The 21,633-nt window shown below is 48.5% G+C and overlaps 6 protein-coding genes and 2 non-coding genes across 10 annotated transcripts in view; 3 read left to right on the top strand and 5 right to left on the bottom strand.

The window, feature by feature from the left end:
• The first annotated feature begins 2,048 nt into the window (after positions 1-2,048).
• Positions 2,049-5,609, top strand: LOC108162446 (glutactin). The gene is made up of 2 exons (XM_017297188.2): positions 2,049-3,260; positions 3,403-5,609. The coding sequence occupies exons 1-2, from the start codon at positions 2,084-2,086 to the stop codon at positions 5,526-5,528; spliced, it is 3,303 nt and encodes a 1,100-aa protein (XP_017152677.1). The 5' UTR covers positions 2,049-2,083; the 3' UTR covers positions 5,529-5,609.
• Positions 5,610-5,672: 63 nt separating this feature from the next.
• Positions 5,673-8,139, bottom strand: LOC108161226 (glutactin). The gene is made up of 4 exons (XM_017295450.2): positions 7,841-8,139; positions 6,773-7,444; positions 6,343-6,708; positions 5,673-6,288 (listed from the first exon to the last, which is right to left on the bottom strand). Exons 1-4 carry the CDS (start codon positions 8,075-8,077, stop codon positions 5,686-5,688), a joined length of 1,878 nt encoding a protein of 625 aa, XP_017150939.1. The 5' UTR covers positions 8,078-8,139; the 3' UTR covers positions 5,673-5,685.
• Trnad-guc lies at positions 7,577-7,648 on the top strand. Its single transcript has one exon. It is a non-coding gene; the product is annotated as a tRNA-Asp (tRNA).
• Positions 8,140-9,869: 1,730 nt separating the features above from the next.
• LOC108163856 (glutactin) lies at positions 9,870-13,479 on the bottom strand. The gene is made up of 5 exons (XM_017299371.2): positions 12,586-13,479; positions 11,793-11,948; positions 11,032-11,728; positions 10,767-10,963; positions 9,870-10,700 (listed from the first exon to the last, which is right to left on the bottom strand). Exons 1-5 carry the CDS (start codon positions 12,967-12,969, stop codon positions 10,068-10,070), a joined length of 2,067 nt encoding a protein of 688 aa, XP_017154860.1. The 5' UTR covers positions 12,970-13,479; the 3' UTR covers positions 9,870-10,067.
• Positions 12,331-12,402, bottom strand: Trnad-guc. The gene has a single exon. It is a non-coding gene; the product is annotated as a tRNA-Asp (tRNA).
• A 93-nt stretch (positions 13,480-13,572) lies between the features above and the next one.
• On the bottom strand, positions 13,573-14,505 carry LOC108163857 (probable cGMP 3',5'-cyclic phosphodiesterase subunit delta). Its single transcript, XM_017299372.2, has one exon. The coding sequence runs from the start codon at positions 14,334-14,336 to the stop codon at positions 13,881-13,883; it is 456 nt and encodes a 151-aa protein (XP_017154861.1). The 5' UTR covers positions 14,337-14,505; the 3' UTR covers positions 13,573-13,880.
• A 401-nt stretch (positions 14,506-14,906) lies between these two features.
• LOC108164024 (trafficking protein particle complex subunit 4) lies at positions 14,907-15,726 on the top strand. Its single transcript, XM_017299598.2, has 2 exons — positions 14,907-15,155; positions 15,215-15,726. Exons 1-2 carry the CDS (start codon positions 14,981-14,983, stop codon positions 15,697-15,699), a joined length of 660 nt encoding a protein of 219 aa, XP_017155087.1. The 5' UTR covers positions 14,907-14,980; the 3' UTR covers positions 15,700-15,726.
• Positions 15,727-16,084: 358 nt separating this feature from the next.
• LOC108163454 (transcription factor HNF-4 homolog) overlaps positions 16,085-21,633 on the bottom strand; it is a 28,691-nt gene continuing 23,142 nt past the window's right edge. For 2 of the 3 annotated variants that reach the window (XM_017298743.2, XM_017298742.2), the window contains 5 exons: positions 18,038-18,982; positions 17,834-17,971; positions 17,526-17,762; positions 16,847-17,452; positions 16,085-16,780 (listed from right to left, as the gene is read on the bottom strand). In XM_017298743.2, coding sequence (XP_017154232.1) covers positions 16,734-16,780; positions 16,847-17,452; positions 17,526-17,762; positions 17,834-17,971; positions 18,038-18,982 — 1,973 coding nt within the window. In that variant the 3' untranslated portion in view covers positions 16,085-16,733. Of the gene's footprint in view, positions 16,781-16,846; positions 17,453-17,525; positions 17,763-17,833; positions 17,972-18,037; positions 18,983-19,595; positions 19,829-21,633 lie in introns of those variants that run through there. The other variant, XM_017298741.2, reaches the window with a different exon arrangement.

Below are 21,633 nucleotides of genomic sequence, written 5' to 3'. Positions count from 1 at the left end.
TTAATGAAACCTTTGATTTACTGAGGAGTTAATTAATGTGCATTTCTGTGTAAACGGTTTTCTAACTAGACGCTTGACTAGAATTTCGTTCGATTCGTATGATTTGGTGGCCAATCGATTACACATACGAGTATGTTGAGAAGTTCCTAGCACGCAGCGCACTTGTCCACTTGCACTTGCAGATGGAGGCAGCCCGAATAAGTATCAATCATCAGTAAAACAATCAATCAATCAATCAGTTCAGTTTTAGCAGGCTGTTTAATAATCCATCTAAAACCAGGAAAAGGAACTTCTTCCAGGCCACGATGATTGCTTTGGGCAACATTATCATTATCTGCTGATGTGTGCCATAAAATACGTAAATTGAGAACTTTTTTTTCCGTTCGGAACTCGAATTGTATTTGAGATTGAGGTGCTTTCTATTCTTTGGTCACTGCCACAGCATAATCGAGATTAAAATACCTAGACCATATATATATATATATATATATATATATATACACATATATAGAACACGTATATATGCATACACTTGCTTTTAGCTTTCCTAGAACTCTGATTTCCATACTTGAACGTACAGTAAGCTGCGAGGAATAGGAATTAGTCTCAGACATGAAATAATCAAACTCAAGGCGAAGATTCGATTCAATTCGACTCGATTCGAAACATTTACATTAATTCCACTCAAAAACACTCAGAACAGAACTAAACGAATCGAAACGAAGCGAAGCGTATACCATATACTTATATCGAGACAGCGCATTCAATTCTGAAGCAAACCAACAAATTTAACACGCAAAGCTAACGGAGATGCAGATAAAAATGAAAACCACATATTATTAATGATTATTATATTGTATTATTATAACTGAAATATTTAGACGAAATGACGATTCTTAATTATAACACATTATTATAGATACATACTGAACAAACCGATACAAAAAACCAAAAAACAAAAACAGAAAATGAAACAAACAAAAAACGGGAACGGAGAAAAGGGAATCGAAAATGATTAATAAAAATGAAAATATAGAGAATATTATATTATGAACATCGCCAATGACTTTCAATCGGTTCGAGTGCATCGCTTCGCATTTTTGTCCATGGTCTGCCTGTCCCGTGCGAATACTTGACACTGTTTTATAACTATTTACATGTGCAATATGTACCTTAAATATCGTAGTAGTTGTCGTCTATTGTGTTAAACACCTGATAAATGAGTCGGATTTAAAAAAATCCCATCAAGTTGCTTCTTAAATAGATGCCAAGAGATCGGTGTCGATCTCCAAGACTCTCTTTTCATTGTCTATTCAAACTATTTATCTAGCTTTGTTCGTTCTCCACTCTCCACTCCTTTTACCACTCTTTGTTTTTAAAACTCTCTAAGTAGTATTGTCCCATATAGATTTTCTGCTTGGTGGAGTATCCCTTTGAATTAGTCCTCTCATGGGAAAGCTCCTGTCTCCTGTCGGTCTGCTTTAAAGTCAGAATCAATAAACTCTTTATTTCGAAATGGTTATCAAAGCTCTGCCTCGTTAAAAATAGCAATCGGGAGGCATCATCCACTGTGCTGTTTTAAATCTCCATAGATTGACCGCACATACCTAATCAGCTGTTATATAGTAGTCGTACCTAGGGCCATTTCTATCATCAATGCTTTAATGGCGCAAACATGGCTCTGGCCCAACGATCTGACAACTGACAAGAGGAGCTGCACCCATCCACCATACGCACCCGGACTGATAACCCAGAGGCAGACTCGTACATAGGACGGATGAGATAAGGAACGGACCCAGAGAAGCGGAGTTAAGAACGCAGTGACGACATCTCGAAGTGGAACTAAGACTTCGAGGGCAGTCGCAGAACTAGCTGGAAGGCGCAGACTCAATCTCATTGTTGCTCAACGCTCAACCCCCTTTTGTTCAGCCAGAGCTGCTGAGATGTGGGACTACTTTTGGAGCCCGCCTCGTGGGTCACTCGAATCAAGGCTAGTGCTGGCGATAGATAGTGTTTCAGCTGGTCCGTCTGTAGAAACTAAGTCCGAAATCAGTTCCCATTTAATCGCGACACAGAGAGCAACATGCAGCCGTTGCTTTCCTGGGTCCAGCTCCTGGCGTTGGCACTCTGCGTATGCCAGATCTGCGCCCTCCAGACCAGGCCTAGGACTGATGATATCGACTATGAATTAAGCGAGGAGAACGAGGGTTCGTTTACTCCTCAACCACTAAGGCCGCCACCGTGGCAGGAGACTCCCCAGCCTCAGGAGGCACCACAGGAAGCGCGTGTGCAAGTTCCCGGAGTGGGAGATATAGTCGGTATACGCGGCTACAAGACGATCTCGAATAGGCCCATCAATGCATTCCTTGGCGTGCGTTACGCTCAAGTGGGAGGCGGCCTGGGACGTTTCCAGCAGGCCAGGCCAGTGCCCTTCCAGGGGAGAGTGGACGCCACCACAGCCAGTCCGAATTGCGCCCAATTTCCGGAGTTGCAGCGACTGCAAACGGCCGAGGCACGGGGAGAGAACGTTGACGACTGCCTGACCCTCAACATCTACGCCCCAGAGGGGGCACGCGATCTGCCCGTCCTGGTCTTTGTGCACGGCGAGATGCTGTTCGACGGCGGTGCCGAGGAGGCCCAGCCAGACTACGTGCTGGAGAACGAAATTGTCCTAGTTTCGATCAACTATCGCCTGGCGCCCTTCGGGTTTCTCAGCGCCCTCAGTGAGCAACTGCCTGGCAACGTGGCACTCTCAGACATCCACCTGGCGTTGGAGTGGCTGCAGCGCAACCTTCCCTACTTTGGCGGAAACTCCGGAAAAGTGACCTTAGTGGGTCAGGCCGGCGGCGCCACTCTCGTTCATGCCCTCAGCCTCAGCGGTCGGGCAACGAACCTCTTCCAGCAGCTCATCCTCCAGTCTGGCACGGCACTGAACCCCTACCTGATCGACGAACGTCCTCTGGAAACTCTGGACACGTTCGCACGCCTCGCCCGCTGTCCAAATGCCGGCCGAAGTCTGGCACCGCTCTACGACTGCCTCAGCCGTCTGCCCACCTCCCAAGTGGTCAGCGCATTCGAGCAGCTGTTCCAACAGAACGAGGCCCGCGGCCTCAGCTTCCTGGGCGGTTTCAAGCTGGTGGTGGGCGATCCCCTGGGCTACCTTCCCGAGCATCCTGCCGCACTGGCGGCCAACTCGGCCAACAGCACGGTTCCCATGATTGTGGGAGCCGCCAAAGATGCCAGCGCCTTTATACTATCACGTGAGTGCTATGCTAAGGAAATTGTGTCATGTTCGGTTGGGTCAGAACTGGTCAAATGAGATAAGACTATCAACCGATTAGAGAATATTTGATAGATCATTGCGGACTTGGACTTACTACACTCCCTCCCATTTCCTCCTAGGCTTCTACGACCAGATACAGCGCGTGCAATCGCAGAATGTGAGCGACTTCATCAACGTGGTCCTGCGCCACACGGCGCCTCCAAGCCAACACCAACTGTGGCTGGATTGGGCGCGTCGCGAGATCTTTTCGCAGGAGCACGATCGCACGGCCAGTGCATACAGTGTGTCTCAGGGTCTGTTGGAATTGAGCAACATGATCCTGTATCGGGCACCCGTCATCTACTCCATCCGGCTCTCGCACAAAAAGAGTCCCGTCTATTTGTACACCTTTGACTATCGCGGCGAGTATCATCGGTTCGGCCACTTGGACAATCCGCTACCCTTTGGTGTGGACGCTTCCCTGAGCGACGATAGCGTGTATCTGTTTCCGTACCCGCCGGAGGCCAGCCGCCTGAATCCGGTGGACAAGTCGCTGTCTCGCGCACTGGTTACCATGTGGGTGAACTTTGCCGTTACGGGCATACCCAACCAAAATCCTGGTGTCTGGCCCAAGGCCACTTCCGAGTACGGTCCTTTCCTGCGCTTCACCAACTCGAGGCAGAACATGCTGGAGCTGGACCCACATTTCGGTGACGGACTTTACGCTCCGAATCTCTATGGGTCGTACTTCAATACAACCAATAGCACAACAACAGCTACAACGACGACCACAACAACGACGACCAGACGTCCGTATGTCTACAACCCGTATCCTAGCTGGCAGCAAAGCCCCTATGGGTACAACACAACAACCACAACTTTGACGACGACGACGACTACCAGGCGTCCAACGTATGCGTACAATCCTTATGCTAATTGGCAGCAAAACCGACAGCCCCAACCGCCTCAGGCCTTTCCAAGGAGGCCAACGGATCCTGCATACGAAAGAGCTCAGGAAATCAGGCGGCAACAGGTGATCCGGGAGCAGCAAGAGCGAGAGCAGAGGTTGCGTGAACAGCGCGAAAGAGAGCAGCAACAGCAAGAGAATCAGCGTCGCGAAGAGGAGGAACGAGAGAAGCAGCGTCTGCAAGAGCAGCGAGAGCAGGAAGCCCAGCGAGAATTGGAAAAGCGCTACCAGATGCAGAGAGAGAAACTCCAGCGAGAACAGCTGCAGCGAGAGCAGCAAGAAAGGGAACAGCGTGAACAGGAGGCAAGGGATGAATGGGAGCGAAACCGAGAGCCAGCGCAAGTAAATCCGGAGGAGCAATTAGAGCAGCGTGAGCGGGAGCAGCGTGAGTGGGAGCAGCGTGAACGGGAGCAGCGTGAGCGGGAGCAGCGTGAGCGGGAGCAGCCATTCCAGCCAGCGGAACAAGACGAGCGCGAACTGGACGATAGGGAGCAACAAGAAAGAGAAGAACAGCAGCGACAGCAAATACTGGAAGAACAACGTCGTTACTACGAGGAGCGTCAGCGAGAACTGCAACAGCTAGAGCAGGAACAGCGAGAGCAACAAGCCAGAGAGCAGCAGGAGCTGCAAGAGCAGCAGCAGCGCGAACAAGAGCAACGAGAGCAGGAAGAGAGGGAGCAACAGGAGCGAGAACAGCAGCAGCGAGAGCAAATGGAGGGTGGACATCAGCCTTACGAGCCAAATCAGCCGGAGGAAGATCAAGAAAGCTCTCGCAGGCCCTATCCAAGCTACGAGGACTACTTGCGAAGAGACGATGAAGAAGAACCAGCCAACTTTGAACCCGATAGCGAACAAAGCTCAAACCGAAACTATTCCGAGGAGCAAGAACGAGAGCAACAGCAACGTGAGCAACTGTATCGTGAACAACAGGAGCGGGAGCGGCAGTCCCACAACCCAACTGATGATGAGGAAGATCAGCAGGACCGTCGGCAACCTTACCAAACCTACGAGGAGTATTTGAGAGCCAATGCAGAAGCTGAAGCGGCAGTGGCAGCAGCAGCAGCAGCAGCTCAGGAGCAGACTGATCCCGAGAATGATCCCAGCGCTTACGAAAACTACGAAGATTACATTAGGGCGCAGGAGAAACGTCAGGAGGCAGAGGAGCGAGATCGGGCTGTTCAGGAGGGCTGGGAGGACTCTCGCCCAGAATACCCAGGTTACCGACAGTTTGTTAGCAATCATCACAACTTGCCGCAGAACGCTAAGCAGCTGCGCAGACAGCAGCGACCCAAGCTGTAGAGCGGTATTCAATCATATTCCATAGAAACCTGAGTACTATTCTAAAGAGTTCTTTATTAAATATTATATATATCATATGAGTAATCAATACCAATTGTAAATCATTCCCTGCGCAGATACAGGCTTTAAAATGTACCTATTGGCTCAGTGCATGGCTTTATAGCCGTATCTTGTTGCGATTTGGCCGCTTCACCAGACTCTTGCGAACCTCAAGCTTCTTCATCCTACTGGCAGTTGCCGCAGCCAACTGCTTTTTCCGCTGGGCTTTGGCCCTCTTCCGGCTTTGGCTGCGGAGGTAGTAGATTTCGCGTATCAGACTGTGGCCCTGATCCTCGTCGCGCAGCGTGGCGGAGAACTCATTGAAATAGTTGCCTCCAATTGTCAGCGTCTCGTCAATCTTCATGTACGGGCCGTATAGCGTGGTCATTGGCGGCCAATAGCCGGACCGATAGGAGCCCAGGGGATTGCCGCTGATCACAAAGTTTGTCCACAGGTCGACCATACGGTGGGCCATCGTCACGTCCGGCGGACTGAGGCGCTGCACATGCTCGGGATAAGGAAAGAGGTAGAGGGCCTCGTCGGTCAGCGAGACGCCCGCCTTGAACGGACTCTGCATGTTCGTCTCCTCGTCCATCTCGCGATACCTATTGAACTCGCCCGCGTAGTCGAAGGAGTAGAGGAACGTGTTGTCCGGATTATGTTTGTTGTTCATATTCATTGCCAGCAACACGGGCAGCTTGTGATTCAGGGTTCCAGCCACCTGTAAGACCGTTAGAATTAGAGATTGATGTGGATAGTTTAGCGGTGTGCTTACATCGACTAGCCTGGGAATCAGGGTGTCGAAAGTTCCGTTCTCCAGGAGCTGGCGGTTGAAAAAGTCGTGCGTGACGAAGCTGGTGAGCAGCATGGTCTTATCAGTGCCCACTACCTGCCGTATCACATGATCGATGTAGTCGTAGGTATTGTACTCATCGTCCGGGATCTTTCCCTCGAAGTCGTTGTCTACGATCTCGTTGAGGACTCGAGTGCCGGCATTTTTCGGACAGCCGCCCATGGCCGGATACGAGAAATTGGACTCCAACATGAGATCGTAGGGGTGTTTGGGCAGCACGCCACTCGGCCCACCAATGGTGAACTGTATGCCGCCCGTGTGGCCAATGCCCAGGTCAGATTTCTCGAGCTGTCAGGTGAGGGCTCTCGTTAATCAGAGATTGCCTGCAGTATGATGCACTTGATGTACTTACCGCATGTTCCATGAAAGCGGTGAGCAGCTCCAGGCCCGTGAGTTCCATGAGGCAAGTGTTCAGGTCCCGCACCGTCACCATCTGGCAGTCAGCCTTCTTGGCTATCTCCTGGGCATGCTTGCGTGGATCCTCCTCGAGGAAGATGGGCATGATGGCCGAGCCCGAGTGGTAGATCACCTGGCTGAAGAGACCCCGCTGCACCATCGGCGAGAGGGTGAGCAGATGTGCAATGGCTGCCCCACCCACCTGTCCCGCGACAGTGACACGCGTCGGATCGCCGCCAAAGTACTGGATGAAGTGCTTGACAAACTGCAGGGCAAGGAAGATGTCCAGAAAGCCAGCGTTTCCTGGTATTTCGTCTGTTTTGGTGGAGAGGAACCCAAAGGGTCCCAGTCGGTACTGCGGCGTCACCAGCACCACATCCTTCTCGAGCAGATAGTCTGGCGGCGCTTCGGAGTTGCTGCCCTCGTACAGATACTCGCCGTGTATGTAGACAAGAACGGGCAGCTTCGCAGTCACATTCGGCGTAGTGATGGTCATCGTTAGGCAATCCTCAACGTCCAGCACATCGTCCAGCTTGCGCAGCGAGTCCATCGACACCACCGAGGGACATCCAATCTTTTCCGCTGTAGCATCCATTACATCTTCCCAAGGCTCTATCGGGCGCGGGGCCTAAGAAATAGAACCAAATCCAAAATAGCCAATGAGTCATCGTTTGCAATTGGAAGCTCTTCAAGTCCCTTTTTCCGGAATCCATAAGGAGCAGATGACACAAAATAACAATTTGACGGCAGGAGAACCACATCCTCGATAGTATAGTGGTTAGTATCCCCGCCTGTCACGCGGGAGACCGGGGTTCAATTCCCCGTCGGGGAGATTCCAATTTGTTTCATATTTTTCTTTAGAGAATTTAATTTTGTGAGATTTGCATATTTTTGAAAGTTTCTAGTAGTAGAAACCGGATAACCAATCAAGCTGAACATTTCTATTCGAATGTTTTAAAATTAGCTCTCATTTTTCTTTCACTTTCTGATGCTTCCGTTCAGAAAGCATTAGCCACTACCATACCTTGAATCGATGCTGCCCCGTCGGGGGCTCGGCGTATCTGACATCGACAAACTGCAGCACCTCGCGCTTGGTCCAGGCAGTCTCTAGGATTTTTCCCTGGATACTGCCCAGCTTTGGTAGCTCAATGATGGTGTCTTTCTCCTCGTCGTAGACCCTGCCGCGGACGCGTGCCTCCGCGCCCCAGTGGAGGGCCAGGACGATGAGGACGGCGAGTGGTAGCACAGATACGTGGTGCATCTTGGAGAACGCGATCAGAAGAAACCAAGAAGCCAGCGCTCTCGATGGCGCACTAAACGCGACTGATCTATGCCGTGTGGTGTCTAATAGATTTTAGTCCGCTCTGACCCGAAGTTTCACCCCAGACCTGACCGACATACCCAAAAGAAGATTTCGCAAACGGAGAGACTAAAACAAAACGCCAAAATACGAATGACGCCTTGCCCCCGTGGTCGGTCTCTGCCGATCCATAGATTTATGCAAATAATTAAGAATTTCGCTGCTCCGCTTTTTCCCGCTCCGGGCGCTTCGGGGCAAGTAAAAGGGAAAAGCCCGGCGACAGACCAACAAACCGACAGCCCGAACTTGATTTGTCAGCTGGTCAGTCATTAGGCGCCGAGATTGATTTGCTGGCGAATATTTGCCGCCAAACATTGGGCATTCGCTGAGTTTGTCTTTCTCACGCCAACAATGGCCACGAGGAAAGTGCGGGCAGAGCTGGGGTAAAAATTAATATCTTAAAAGCTGCGGGCGCTGCCTATTTTAAATTTTAGATTTTACAAATTGATTTTCCATATTCTCCTCGCTACTGGTATTCGAGGCCCATCGCGAATTATCAATCATCCCGAGCTGCGGGAGAAAGCAACATCACGCTTTAGTGTCCAAAGCCACTTTTGCACTTAATAATCTCTGTAGGTTCTTTGGAGATACAAGTTTCCTTTGTTTGAAAAGGGAAGGCCCGCTACAGCAGCTACAGCAAATTATTTTACTGATTATATATTCCCGACTGAAACTGATTCTCTTTTAATTAAGTTATCGAATCAGCCATGGCATTATATTGAACATAGAACATACAAATGAGAGCTTGATCTTCTTTCTAAACGAATAATTATGCAAATTTTGTTCGCAATCAACAGTTATCCATTCCTCTGGCTCTCTGGCACATCAAATATGATTTATGGGATCTATACGGAGAACTCTCGCGAGTTCCTGAATGGGATATATATCTTAAATAAATATGTGGTCGAAGACTCTTCCTTCTTCGACAGAAAACAGTCTGAATGCAATTTATTTATTTATTCTTCACCTGACTCGCAAATAAAACATATATTATTAGTACATGGTAAGTCATTCATCAAATAGCCATATTGTGATTTAAGTTCTACGCAATGTTCCTTATCATTCTTATTGTCTGGTTGAGCGATTTGGCCGATACCATGATACCACTTTCGAAAAATAGCCAAGATTCCCGTGGCCTGCGACACAAACCTGCCGTCATCGCCCATATCGGAAATTCCAAGCCAATAGCTGCGGCCTTTAGTGAGCTTTACTTGAATGGCATTCAGCTCTTCTTCGCTTCTCGGACTCGCCAGATAACCCCCCATCTGACGGCATATATTCGATCCGGAGAACCAATTGACTGTGTTACTCTGCTCGATGTAAAAGAACCGCGAACCGATCTGAACGAAGCTCTCCAGAGTCTTTACTTTCGGCACCTCCTTCACTGCTTCGTGTGCTGTTGCACATTTGAGGTAATTTGTAGAATGCTGTTCAAGCTTGTGTCTTTCCTCCTGTATATGCTGATTGCTGTACATCTACAAGGATCCTTGACATCCTTGATTCGGTGAGTGGAAATTCTGAACGGCTGGAGGATAAGATTGACGCGCTGCATACATATTAATATATCTATATAATTGTAGGAATTGTAAGTGATTCGCTCACAAGTACAAAATAAATTTACTCGTAATATAAGGAGGTAGACCTCTAAGTATTTCTGATTCTGATATCAAAATTCATTTCAATTGTTAAGACTTTTATTTTTCCCAGGGTGTCTACTTCAGATAAATAGTATCTTCTGCCCATATGGCAGACATATAATTGATGCGGTGATCAGAGTGTACGAACATACGCGAGTATAGCCTCCACTTGTGTGTGCAAATGAATCATAAAATCATTTTAATGACATCCATGAATAAATAAATTTAGTGGAATGTAACAAGTAATTAAATTCTTATTGTTTTTGGATCCGCGTTGACTTCTTGGCAATGAACACCAAATTTTGGCCGCGCGCCTCATTGGGTGTCATCTCATTATTGTCCTCCTCTTCATCCTCCTGATCGTCCTCGGCGTCGGCGTCAGGCAACCTATCCCGCATGGTGGCCGCCAGCAAGGCCGATTCCAGGTCATAGTAGTCCTCGTTGACCAGACTGTATCCCTTCTTGACCTCCTCGACCGCAATGCGGTATTCGTCCAGATAGTTGTCGCCGAAGCTGATCGTGCGACCTATGCGCATATAGGGTCCCGTGTCGTCGCTCATTGGTGCCCAAGAGGGCAGACCCTGGGCAACGGGTACTCCCGTCTTGGCGAAGGACGTCCACAGGGCCACCATCCGCTTGGCTACCTTGATGTCGCGGTTGGAGTTCAGCATCTGGTAACGTGGCCAGGGGAAGAGGTAGAGGTTGTCGTCAGTCAGCGACACGCCCATGTCGAAGGGCACAAAAGAGGCCTCCTCATCGCTGCTGCCGTAGCGGTTCAGCTCCCCCTCGTAGTCGAAGGTATACAGATAGGTACTGTTGGGCAGCTTTTTGGCATTAGCCTGGAGCACCAAGAGCACGGGATTCTTCAGGGAAATCGTGGTGCAGAGCTGCTCAGGGTAGGCCATTCGGTGACTATTAATATTAGCATTCGGAAATGTTCATTTGCTACTCACGTCGATCAGTCCTGGGGTAAGACGTTTGAAGGTGCCGTTCTTGATGTCCTCGACACTGAAGATCTCCTCGTCGGCAAAGTCACTCCAGGAGCCAGTGGGATCCGCCCCATTGGCCTGCGCAATAATGGTTTCAATGTACTGGCGTCCAGTCAGCTTGTCATCCAGAATTGTGTCGTTGAAACTGTCCGCAAATATATCTGCAGAGATGATGGTGAATTCACATTCAGTCCCAAGGTCATACAAGTGGGTCAGTGTGTTCACTCACCCCTCAACATGAAGGTACCGCCATGCTTGACGCTGCCGCCCATTGTGGGATAGGCCTGGAACTTCTCGGCGGCCAGCAGTCGCCCCGGATGCTCCGGCAGGATGCCTGACGGTCCACCGATGACCAGCTGGACACCGCCATAGGCGCCGCCGCTCAGCGAGGGCTTGTCCTCGCCATGGATGCTGAAGGCGGCCAGCAGCATAGTGGCGTTGAGTCGAACCAGGCACTTGTTCAACGACTCCACCTTAGCCAGCTGCTTGCAGCCGGCGATGCGAGCAATATCCTTGGTGGCGGCTAGTGGGGTGTCCGTGATAAAGGCGGGCGACAGCGCCGTGCCCGACTGGTAGATTACCTGATGGAAGAGTCCCGCCGGCACGGCCGGGCTCAGGGTTAGCACGTTGACAAGTGCTGCCCCGCCCACCTGGCCGAAGAGAGTGACCCGCTGCGGATCGCCACCGAAGGAGGAAATGTGCTTCTGCACCCACTTAAGGGCCAGGATGATGTCGCTGACGGCCGCGTTTCCAGGCATTTCGTCGCTCATTGTCGACAGGAAGCCGAATGGCCCCAAGCGATACCGAACCGAAACCAGCACCACATCCTCCTCCAGCAGATAGCCGGGAGCGGCCTCCACGGAGTCGCCGTCGTAGAAGAAGTCGCCATGAATGTACACCATAACTGGCGCGAGATCTCCCTCCATCTGTCGAACGGTAGGCAGAGGCTAAGTCAATCAAGAATTTTCACTTGCGGAGATTTTCACCTACCGCCTTGGTGCTGATGGTGAGTCGAAGACAGTCCTCGACATCGAAGCCGTCCTCCTCCAATTTGGCGTACTTGAGCAGATCCTGTATGGAAGGGCATCCGGGGTGATGACGATGGGCGGGAAGAACGCCTCGCCAGGAAGAAGCCAGTTCCGCTGCCTAAAGCCAATGAAATTTAATTTTAAGTCTCTACATTTTAATTTTGTTGGCTTCGATTTATCATATCAGTTGTTATTATTAATGCAGCTTATATATATATTTTTAGTCGCCTGAGCAATTGACGTATTAGATTAGAGTATTATTAGCTAGTTAGACAATCTTTACGCGTTAATCGGATGAAGGTTTTTGGGCCAAAGTCTGTGGGGGGCTAATTTCTCGTTGGAGAGATTTTAAGAAACTTTTATTCCTTTAAATAATACTTTTATGATTTTATGACCTTTGGTTTAACATCATCTCCCGGATATTCTACGTATTTTGACTCACATTCTTAGAAGAACCAAAAAATAAAATAGAAGAAAAATATAAAAAGAAATTTACATTTCTCCCCGACGGGGAATTGAACCCCGGTCTCCCGCGTGACAGGCGGGGATACTAACCACTATACTATCGAGGATTTGCTTCTTCTGCCGTCAAACTGCTATTTTACCAATATACTATCGAGGACTCTGACAGTAGGGCCAAAATATAAAAATAAGGAACCAATCTTAAGCAGAGAAATTCTTCTTGAACATATTTTTGAATTTGAGTTCCTTGACCCTTGGAATAAAAACTGGAACAAGAAGAAATATGAACTCACCTTGAAGCGGTCTGCCTTTCCGTATGGCACATCGAGGAATTGCATTATTTCCTTGCCAGTCCAGTCCGTGCTCAAAGTCCGACCACGGAGCCTGCCCAGAACGGGCACCGATGCGGTGAACACATTCGACTCGGCAGTGCTGGGCTTCTGCTGCTGGAGAGGGGGCTGCTTCTGTTTGTTGGGTCGCTGCTTCTGCCCGGCCGCCTGTTGGTTCTTGGTGGGCCGTCTGTTCTTGTGGTTGCCCATAGCCTGTGCGGATCCGGGCTTGGTCCTCTGCTGCTTCTGCTTTTGATGGTTTTGGGATTTCTCAGCCTGACTGCAGGCCGCCAGGGCCAGAAGGACGATCGCCAGGAGGATCAGCACACCACCACGTATCCTTGCCATAACTAGACTTCACTTTTTGGTTCTGTTGTGATGCGAGGGACGGGACAAGAAGAACTGCTGGCTGCCTCGACCACTAGCCACGAAGAAGACTTTCTCGGCATTATCGAGTGACTCTTGACCGGGCACGAGTTCTATTTTAGATGAACCGCTGCCGCAGTATCGCGATGAAATGGGGTCAAGTCGTAGTCGTTGACAGCTCTCTGCCTCCTCTTTGCTCTTTTCCTGCCCTTCGCAAAACTCTCGACCGATCCAAATCCACCTCTCAACTCGCGAACACACTCCATGAATATTCATTGAATCGCAGCCATAGCTGGAGTGGTTCTTGAGGATTATGCTGCTGTTGTTAGTAAAACAGAGCCACTGCCACAGAACCAATTCCATCAGCGACGACCCCCACGGCGTTTTCTCCCAATCAGTCGGACCTGGATCTGGCGCCAATGGGTATGGTATAATCAAATCGGAGCCAATGCCAAATCCAAAGCAAATGAGAAATGACAAATACCATTATGCTAAGCCATTTCTAATCTAGATTGAATAGTTTTGCTTGCAGATACATTCATTTTTCCACTTAGGTTTTCTAGAAGGTGTTGATAATCTTATGTGTGCATATTACATTCGTTAACGCTTTATTAATAAATTAATATAGTATGTATCGTGTAAAATTATATTAAAATGCATTCATCTAGAACTACAAACGCACTAACAATTGCATTGAAATGCAGAAACTTCAAAGAGAAGAGAACTTCTCCCGTTTCGCGGAGAACATTTTGAGACGTTGGTTGTGCATTAGCAACGGGCAGAATTGCAGAAGATCTTCTATATATATGTATACATATGTTTGTGGGCGAGTGTGAAGAGTGAACACCTGGCCGTGTGCGAGTGTGGGCCGACCGACGCTGACTCACATTCATTTATATGTAGTAGAGGCGCACAACCGATTTTGTGATGAGTGTTTCGTTGTCATAGAAACTGGTTTGAATTGTCACATTGCCATTTAAGACCTTGGCTGGCATCATTTGGGACTCGGGGGCCGCCTCGATGGTCGACTGCCAGGTGTTGGTGGTGCTGGCGCCGACGAAGCCCATCTCGAAGAACCACTCCTCCATGATGCGCCCCTTGAAGAGCACCTTCTGGTCGAGCCTGAAGTTCTCCATCGACTCGACGGTGCTGAAGTTGATCTCACGCGATACCGCCCGCATGTCCAGTATTTTGACGGGCACCCGCGCCTCGTGCTCCACATCCGGAGCCGAAAAGTCCTTGTTCTCTTGCCATATTATCTTGCCGCTGTCCGCGTCACGCAATATCATGTAATTTATCTGGAATCCCTTCTGGATCTTGTCGGCGGCACTCTGGTCGTCGGAACCCATCGCTGTCGCCGGTCACGTCACTGTCAGTCTCAATCCTGTGCACAACCAAGAGAGCGGCCACTTTGCGCAGCTCGTCGACTTCAATATTTTTGGGTAGAAAATCAATTATATTATGTTTATTTTTAATTCTAGTGCCAGCGAACAGCTGTTTAATAAACGATGTATATATATATCGACTACACAAATATCGGTATATTTGTGCGATAAGGGCACTTTGAATGCACTACGATTGCGTGTATCGACAGGGTGTACGTGCGATATATCCACAACCTAATCTGTTTGGCAACACCACCCTGTTGGTGGTGTACCTTTTAATCTATTACATTTCATTTTCAACGTTATATAGAAATCCAATAAAAGCAAGTATTCAGAATAAGCCAGTCAAGTAGAAAATTGATTCATCAATCGTATAAAATTATGTCCGCTTGGCTAAATGCTCTACATAGCTAATAATATTGCACGGAAGATCAAAAACGTGGAATATGTAAAATTAAACTTCAAATCGTCAGTGTATTACGGTATATTTTTTAAATGAGACGGTATGTTTCGGTATATTTCTGAGGGTCGGACGGTATATTTTATCGGTCACACTGAACAGCAATCAACATAACAACATTCCTCACAAAAATTGCAACAATAAAGCCATGATTATCTATGGCGTCTATATAGTTAGCAAATCGGGTGGCCTTATTTTCAACCTGGACAACCATGTACCCCGCATCGAGCACGAGAAGACATTCACATATCCCCTGGACCTGGTGCTCGACTACGACTCCAAGAAGGTGTCGGTGGCCTTTAACCGGAAAGATGGAATAAACGGTAGGCGTTTCCTTGGCTTAATGCTCTCTAATTCTATGTACACATATTTGGCTTTCCAGTGGGCCACGTCCTGGTGGCCGTGAATGGGATTCCTGTTAGTGGCATCACCCTGGACGATGGACGCGACGTGAAAACGACTCTGGAGGCCGCGGAGAACTACCCAATAAACCTGAAGTTCAGCCGCCCCAAGACGACCACCAACGAGAAGATCTTCCTGGCGAGCATGTTCTATCCGCTGTTCGCCATCGCCAGCCAACTAAGCCCCGAGCCAAAGAGCTCCGGCATCGAGCTGCTAGAGGCGGACACCTTCACGCTGCACTGCTTCCAAACACTCACCGGCATCAAGTTCATTGTGATCTCAGAGACGGGGCTAAACGGCATCGATCTGTTGCTACGCAAGGTCTACGAGCTGTACTCGGATTACGTCCTCAAGAACCCCTTCTACTCGCTGGAGATGCCGATACGGTGCGAGCTCTTTGATAATAAGCTGCAGGAGCTCCTCGCGCAGGTGGAGAAGACGGGCATTAGCAATATTGATAAATAAACGTTAACTACATTTTATACTCTGTTATCGGATCTGTTTTCTGTTGAAAGTAAATTCAATCAGAGAGAGGAAACGAAATGAGGAACCTGTTGCTATCCAATCCACTTTATTACGAACCGATTCTATAGTCGATTGGTGTGGCTATACGATACGGAAAGTGTAATCTGATGTCTCTCTGGCTCTCAGATTCGATCTGATCGCAATTGGCATATATGTTTGTAGATGTATCAAAAATAAAACCATCAACTGTGTGACCCTCCAGAGCCCAGATATAGCGCACTTCAAAAAATACAATCGTGACGCTACGTGTGCCATAGTGGACCATAAGCATTTATTGCTAGTTGGTCTGACACACGATATTAAAATGATTTACATTTGGTTTATGTAATTTTTGATTTTGTTTTTTATTCATTCAGCCATCTTACAGCTATTTTTGTATTTTATACATACTCATATAAAAATAGTTCTTCGCTTAGCTTTAAAGATACTCGTATTTTACACTTTCAGCGCATATTCTAGACAACACCCTAACCTAAAACAATATATTGCATGGCCTGTACGAGCTGTACGCTTTGTGATCGATCCACGCACAAGGATAAGAAGGTAACGTAACCAAATAACCAACAAACTCAGTATTATATGCTAAATGGTATATATCTATGTATATATTATAATGGTGTAGTGTGTATGTTGTATACATATATCATAGTAATAAAGTTCTTGAGCAGAATATTGACTCCAAAAATAGATTGCAACTGCGTTAAACATTTAAAAATTAAGCAACAATTTCCAAAATACCTACTTAAGAGCTAGTAAAAAGTATCAAAAAGGTTTCAAAGCATAACAATTAAGTAAGTTTTTCATTTCATATCTGTATAGAACTTGGCGGGGTTTATGTGTACAGCAAGATTGGGCCTGTATATGTGGGGTGGGGGGAGTGTGGATTGTGGATTTGGGGTGTGGTGTGATTCCTATTGCATACTGCCTATTGCACCAGTAGTAAGATACGATGCGGTTTTATCAACCGTTTCCGATCAGTAGCCCGTTTCCGGTTCCTGCTTCAGCGTCATTCGACAGGGTTCTGGAATGAACCGTGAAAAAACCATCTTAGATACATGATTTAAATCCAATTTGCAAGTTGACTCACCCATGCCATAGCCGGACGGTGACGACAGCAGCTCGGGGGGGCGAATCTTGAGCGGTGTGCGCCGCAACAGCTCCTCGGCGCTGCTGCCCTCGCTGCGATTGTACTCGTTGAGCGTAATGTCTGCAGGATTGCGCAAGCCCAGCCCCAGGCCCGACTCGCCCGGCGACGTGGCCGTTCTTTGGTACGGATGCATGCGCTGGGGACTGTGGTGCGGCTGCAGGGATCCCGTCGATCGGCTGCCGTTGTAGTGCTTCACGGCTGCATCCATGTAGGGGATGTCCTGCTGCTGATGTGACGCATTCTGCAGCTGATGCTGCTGCTGTTGTTGTGACTTGGGGCTGTTCAATGGGGGCGAGATGGAAGCCGGAGCGACGGCCGTGGGCGTGGAGGAGGACGAGGCTGCGGCGGCTACAGCCGAGCTTGCGGTATAGGCCCGGAACGAATCATCATTGTTGGCTTCGATCAGGGCCTGTATGTGCTGCACGTCCAGCGTGTCCAGTGTGGCGTTCACTTGGCTGCCATCCAAATTGGTGGCGTGGGTGGGGCTCTGATAGTCGTTCGACTGATTGGGTGGCGACAGCGGAAGCGGGTTGTCCGCCAGTTCTCCTGTGGAAACGAGAAAGCAAAACATATGAGCTTCTGTTTTAGATTTGGAAAGATCTATCCAGATAGAACGTACCACCCAGGAGCATCTCCTGCAGCAGGGAATCGATGTGGGCCACGCCAAAGATCTTAGCGAACTGTATCTGCTCTATCATCTGCCAGGTGATGGACTGCAGGACCGGCAAGATGAGCAAGATCTCCCCGAAACGGCCACGCGACTCGTACTGCCGATCGGATATATAGTCCTCGAGATTGTTGAGTATCTGGTGGCGCAGCGACTTGATGCGGTGCGGCTCGTTCAGGCCCTTGGCATCTGTGAGAGGAGAGTGGGGAAATGGTTACACACCACGGATACAAAAAGGGATGCGCTTCTGAACAACTTACTTGGATCGAAGAAGACCAGCGCCTTGATGCAGGCGAACTCCGTATCGTCGATGCCAATATCCCGCATTACCGTCACCAGTTCGTCAATGATGCGGGCGCCAATCCGCGATATGTCTAAATTGGGTGACACTCCAGGATCTACAAAGGACACAGTGAGACGTAAGAAACAGCTGGTATGCAAGCAGGAGTGAGGGATATCCGAACCTGGACAGTGCCTGGTGATGACACAGTTGTTGCTCAGCAACAGGACGTCCTTCAGGTGCATCGATCGCCGTGAGAGTCCCAGCAGCAGGTGCTCGCCGGCATGGGCGCGCAGCAGGGCCACCTGGTCGTCCAGCTGGAGCTCATTGAAGGCCGGTATCTGCTTGGCCCACTCCACGAGAGTGAGCAGCTGTTGCTTCATTGACTCGCAGACATCGTTGATGCTGGCAAACTGCTTGGTCGAGAGATCCTCATTGATGTTCGGCTCCATGGCGGCGCCCGCCTTCGACTGCCGCGACTCGTTCTCCGCCTTCACCAGCGAGATCACAGAGAGCCCGTTTCCCGGATCCGGGTCATCGTTGGAGGTACGACGGCAGCTGATCCTGTCCCGCTCGTTCTGCACCGCCTCCTTCTTCATGCCCGCCTTGAAACACTTCCTCAGGCGGCAGTACCGACACTGGTTCCTCTTGTCCTTGTCCACAACGCAATTCCGCGAGAACCTGCACGTGTACTGGTGGTTCTTGCGCACACTTCGCCTGAAGAATCCCTTGCACCCGTCGCAGCTGGAGGCCCCGTAGTGCTTGCCCGTCGCCCGATCCCCGCAGATGGCACAGACCGTCGGGGATTGCGTTTGCTGCTGCTGGAGCTGTTGCTGCTGACTGGTGGCGCCTCCGGCTCCAGCTCCCCCGCTGCTGCTTCCCCCTCCGCTGTGGTTGTTGTTGGGCGAATAAACGTTGTTGTTGTTGCTGGGGGTACCGCTTCCGGCGCCATTGCCGTTTCCGCTTCCGTTGCAGTGCGCAAAGTTCTCGCTGCTCTGGTTGCTGCTGTTGCTCAGGCCCAGGCCCACGCCGTTGGGACTGAGGGCGTGCCCTATGGGGCTGTGGGGCTGCGAGGCCGGCGGATAGCCAGAGGTCAGGGCATCGGCGTGCATTATATGGCTTTCCGATTCTGTAAAAAGAGCAAGAGAGTCGAAAGTTAATAATAAACAAGGACGTGGAGCATTCATTCAATTCAAATAAACTGTTGAGTTTGAAAGCCATTTTATCTCGAATTTTCATACAGTTTTACATCCATGATTTTCACAGAATTGTATGACAGTTGGAAAGCCATTCGGATCCCCTTCCAACGCTAAAACCAGCTTGCACAGCTTTAAGAGCTTCTGAGCTTTTCCGTAAATGTACATACTGCATTAAACCTTTTAAAGTTTTACATTTAGAGTTTGCACAGTTTCAGAGCCATACTCGATCTTTAGTTTGATATTTATTGAACCCTTCAACGCTGTAACCGTTACAGTTTTCAAATCATTCTACGATTTGCGAACGCCTACGCAACTGCTTCACCACAGTTTTCTATCCATTGGATTTTCAGTTTGAATATCAGTGAATATCTTTCCATACAAAAAGCAATTATAATTATACAATTTTTAAGACGCACACACGTACACGCACATACATATGCATGTCCACTTGTATGTGTGGAGTGTGGCTATCGTTAAAAATTGCAAAAATAAATCGCGCAATAGCAACAAACAAAAACAAAAAAAATTACAACAAAAACACACCGTCACTTGAGGCCGTGTGGCTGGCGCTGCTGTCTCGTCGGCGTCGACGTCTTCTGGTCAACGACGCTGCCTCCATCGAACCCGCCACCGCTGCGCTCTCCCCCGACTTGCCACGCAACAGAATGTTGCCAACGCTGGGGGCAGCGCGATTGCGACTAGAAATTTTAACTCTACCGGACTTGCGCACCATTTTAGTGCAACTGATTAGTGGAAAACACGACGACAAAAAGCGCTGCGCTCCCCATCGAAAAGCCCCACCGCCGCACACACGCCATCGTCGACGTCGTCGTCACACCATCGTATGTTGTCTCTGCTCCTCAGAGAGAGGCTCAAGCAGACCCAGAGAGAGTAAAAGAGAGTCTGAATGTGTGTGCGTTAATCGTCGCTTAAATCAATTCGACTGTGTTTGCATATCGTTTCAGTGTGCAGGTCCTCTCTTTCTTTTGATACCCTTGCAGAGGGTATTTATTAGAATGTGGACCAACGCACAGCATCTCCGATATATTTATATTCCACCAAGTTTGATACGCCAAGATCGGAGCGCTGAAATTCAGACAAAATTTTTCAAAATCCGGTGCTCAAAATATACACATACATATGTACATATATGGCTTCCGTGAAATGATCTGCAAGGGTATCAACACCATCGGCCACCGCAGATAGCCTTTCTTTCTTGTTTTCTCTCTTACGCGGCCCATGGGGCGGAGAGGGAGAACCGAACCTGACTTGGAGCACACACGCGAGCGGCAGAGACAGCAAGGCAAGGCAGAGAGACAAAGATAGAAATTCAACAGCAAACGAAGCAGGCAGAGACAGTGGCAGAGGCAGCAAATAAACAAATAAATAAATAAAATGGGTAGAAAAAAAAGCCGGCTTTAATTTGGACATCGTTATGGGTGTGAGTGTATGAGTGCATGTGGAAAACACAACAGAATAAAAATAAATGAACACAAATACGGCACACCGAAGTGCATATACCCTTGCCAATTGATTATCTCAACGACAACTACAATGATAACGTATTTCGTCATAGTGGTTTTTTTTTAGCTGTGGTACTAGTTTTTACAGAAACACATAATCGGATGTGGCTATTTCCAAGACGTGTCAAAAGTCTAGAAAAATCATAATACCGTCTGCTAAGAGCTTCAAAATAGACAGCGAGAAAGAGCGCCAGAGAGCGACACGAAAAACGAGAAATACACGACACGAGCAAACACCGAACAACAACAAGTAGAAGAAAAAGAGGAGGGAGCGGCGGTAAATAGTGGCTTTAATAAAAAACAATCAAAATTCTGTATTATTTTAATGCACGCAACAAGTTTCTGCACAGTGGGCGATATACACAAGACTTCACTTAAAATACTTTCGCTCAACTAAATTAATAGATAAACATTTACTGTTTCAATACACTTTTCGCAAATTAGCACTGCGGTTAGATATTCTAACCAGACGGTTAATTGGTTCAACCGATCGACTGTTTCAATTGTCACCTCACCCGCTGCCCCACCCCACTACGTCACGCCCACCCATCTCTCCTCACCTGAAATCTCAGCAGAATCAATCCGTGGGGTAGTGGCAATCAGTCGAAGCCCACAACCGAAATAAGAGCAGACACGGTCGGGTAAGAGAAGTTTAAGTACAAACCAAAAACGAAAAACCAGCCCCCGGGAACAACCATTCTTATCGCCTGGTTGGTCTTTTTATCACAAAAATACTAGTTCTGAACACTGAAAAAAAGACAAAAACAAAAATATGCTCCGGCTTGTCCTATCTTTTCGCGCATAAAACTTTCTCGCTATTTCTGACACTCTCTCTAGTTGTCTCTCCTCTCTCTCGCTCTCTCTTTCTAGTCTCTCTCTGGTAAAACGGGCCCCGGTGTAAGTTTTTTATGCCATGTCATCGTTAGAGCTCAGTTTTTTTTGCGAAGAGTTGCTGCGTCATCGTTAGTATTGCAAAAATGCTGTTGTTGCTGGCAATGTTTATACTTGATTGGGGCATCGCCGCAATCATAATCTGAGATTAGAAAATATCGGATTCT

The sequence above is a fragment of the Drosophila miranda genome, chromosome 4, assembly GCF_003369915.1.
Source record: "Drosophila miranda strain MSH22 chromosome 4, D.miranda_PacBio2.1, whole genome shotgun sequence".
NCBI lineage: Eukaryota > Metazoa > Arthropoda > Insecta > Diptera > Drosophilidae > Drosophila > Drosophila miranda.
Note: the sequence above shows the minus strand (reverse complement) of the source record. Positions and strands in the feature narration are given on the sequence as shown.

What these genes read in the sequence shown, in the direction of transcription:
- LOC108162446 (XM_017297188.2), top strand. Translation starts at nt 2,084, where the DNA reads ATGCAGCCGTTGCTTTCCTGGGTCCAGCTCCTGGCGTTGGCACTCTGC. An exon ending in CAGCGCCTTTATACTATCAC is followed by an intron (nt 3,261 to 3,402) that starts GTGAGTGCTATG and finishes ATTTCCTCCTAG; the next exon opens with GCTTCTACGACCAGATACAG.
- LOC108163856 (XM_017299371.2), bottom strand. Translation starts at nt 12,969, where the DNA reads ATGGCAAGGATACGTGGTGGTGTGCTGATCCTCCTGGCGATCGTCCTT. An exon ending in GAAAGGCAGACCGCTTCAAG is followed by an intron (nt 11,949 to 12,585) that starts GTGAGTTCATAT and finishes CATTGGCTTTAG; the next exon opens with GCAGCGGAACTGGCTTCTTC. An exon ending in TTACCCCAGGACTGATCGAC is followed by an intron (nt 10,701 to 10,766) that starts GTGAGTAGCAAA and finishes TACCCTGAGCAG; the next exon opens with CTCTGCACCACGATTTCCCT.
- LOC108163857 (XM_017299372.2), bottom strand. Translation starts at nt 14,336, where the DNA reads ATGGGTTCCGACGACCAGAGTGCCGCCGACAAGATCCAGAAGGGATTC.
- LOC108161226 (XM_017295450.2), bottom strand. Translation starts at nt 8,077, where the DNA reads ATGCACCACGTATCTGTGCTACCACTCGCCGTCCTCATCGTCCTGGCC. An exon ending in CCGCTTTCATGGAACATGCG is followed by an intron (nt 6,709 to 6,772) that starts GTAAGTACATCA and finishes CTCACCTGACAG; the next exon opens with CTCGAGAAATCTGACCTGGG. An exon ending in TGATTCCCAGGCTAGTCGAT is followed by an intron (nt 6,289 to 6,342) that starts GTAAGCACACCG and finishes ACGGTCTTACAG; the next exon opens with GTGGCTGGAACCCTGAATCA.
- LOC108164024 (XM_017299598.2), top strand. Translation starts at nt 14,981, where the DNA reads ATGATTATCTATGGCGTCTATATAGTTAGCAAATCGGGTGGCCTTATT. An exon ending in CCGGAAAGATGGAATAAACG is followed by an intron (nt 15,156 to 15,214) that starts GTAGGCGTTTCC and finishes TTGGCTTTCCAG; the next exon opens with TGGGCCACGTCCTGGTGGCC.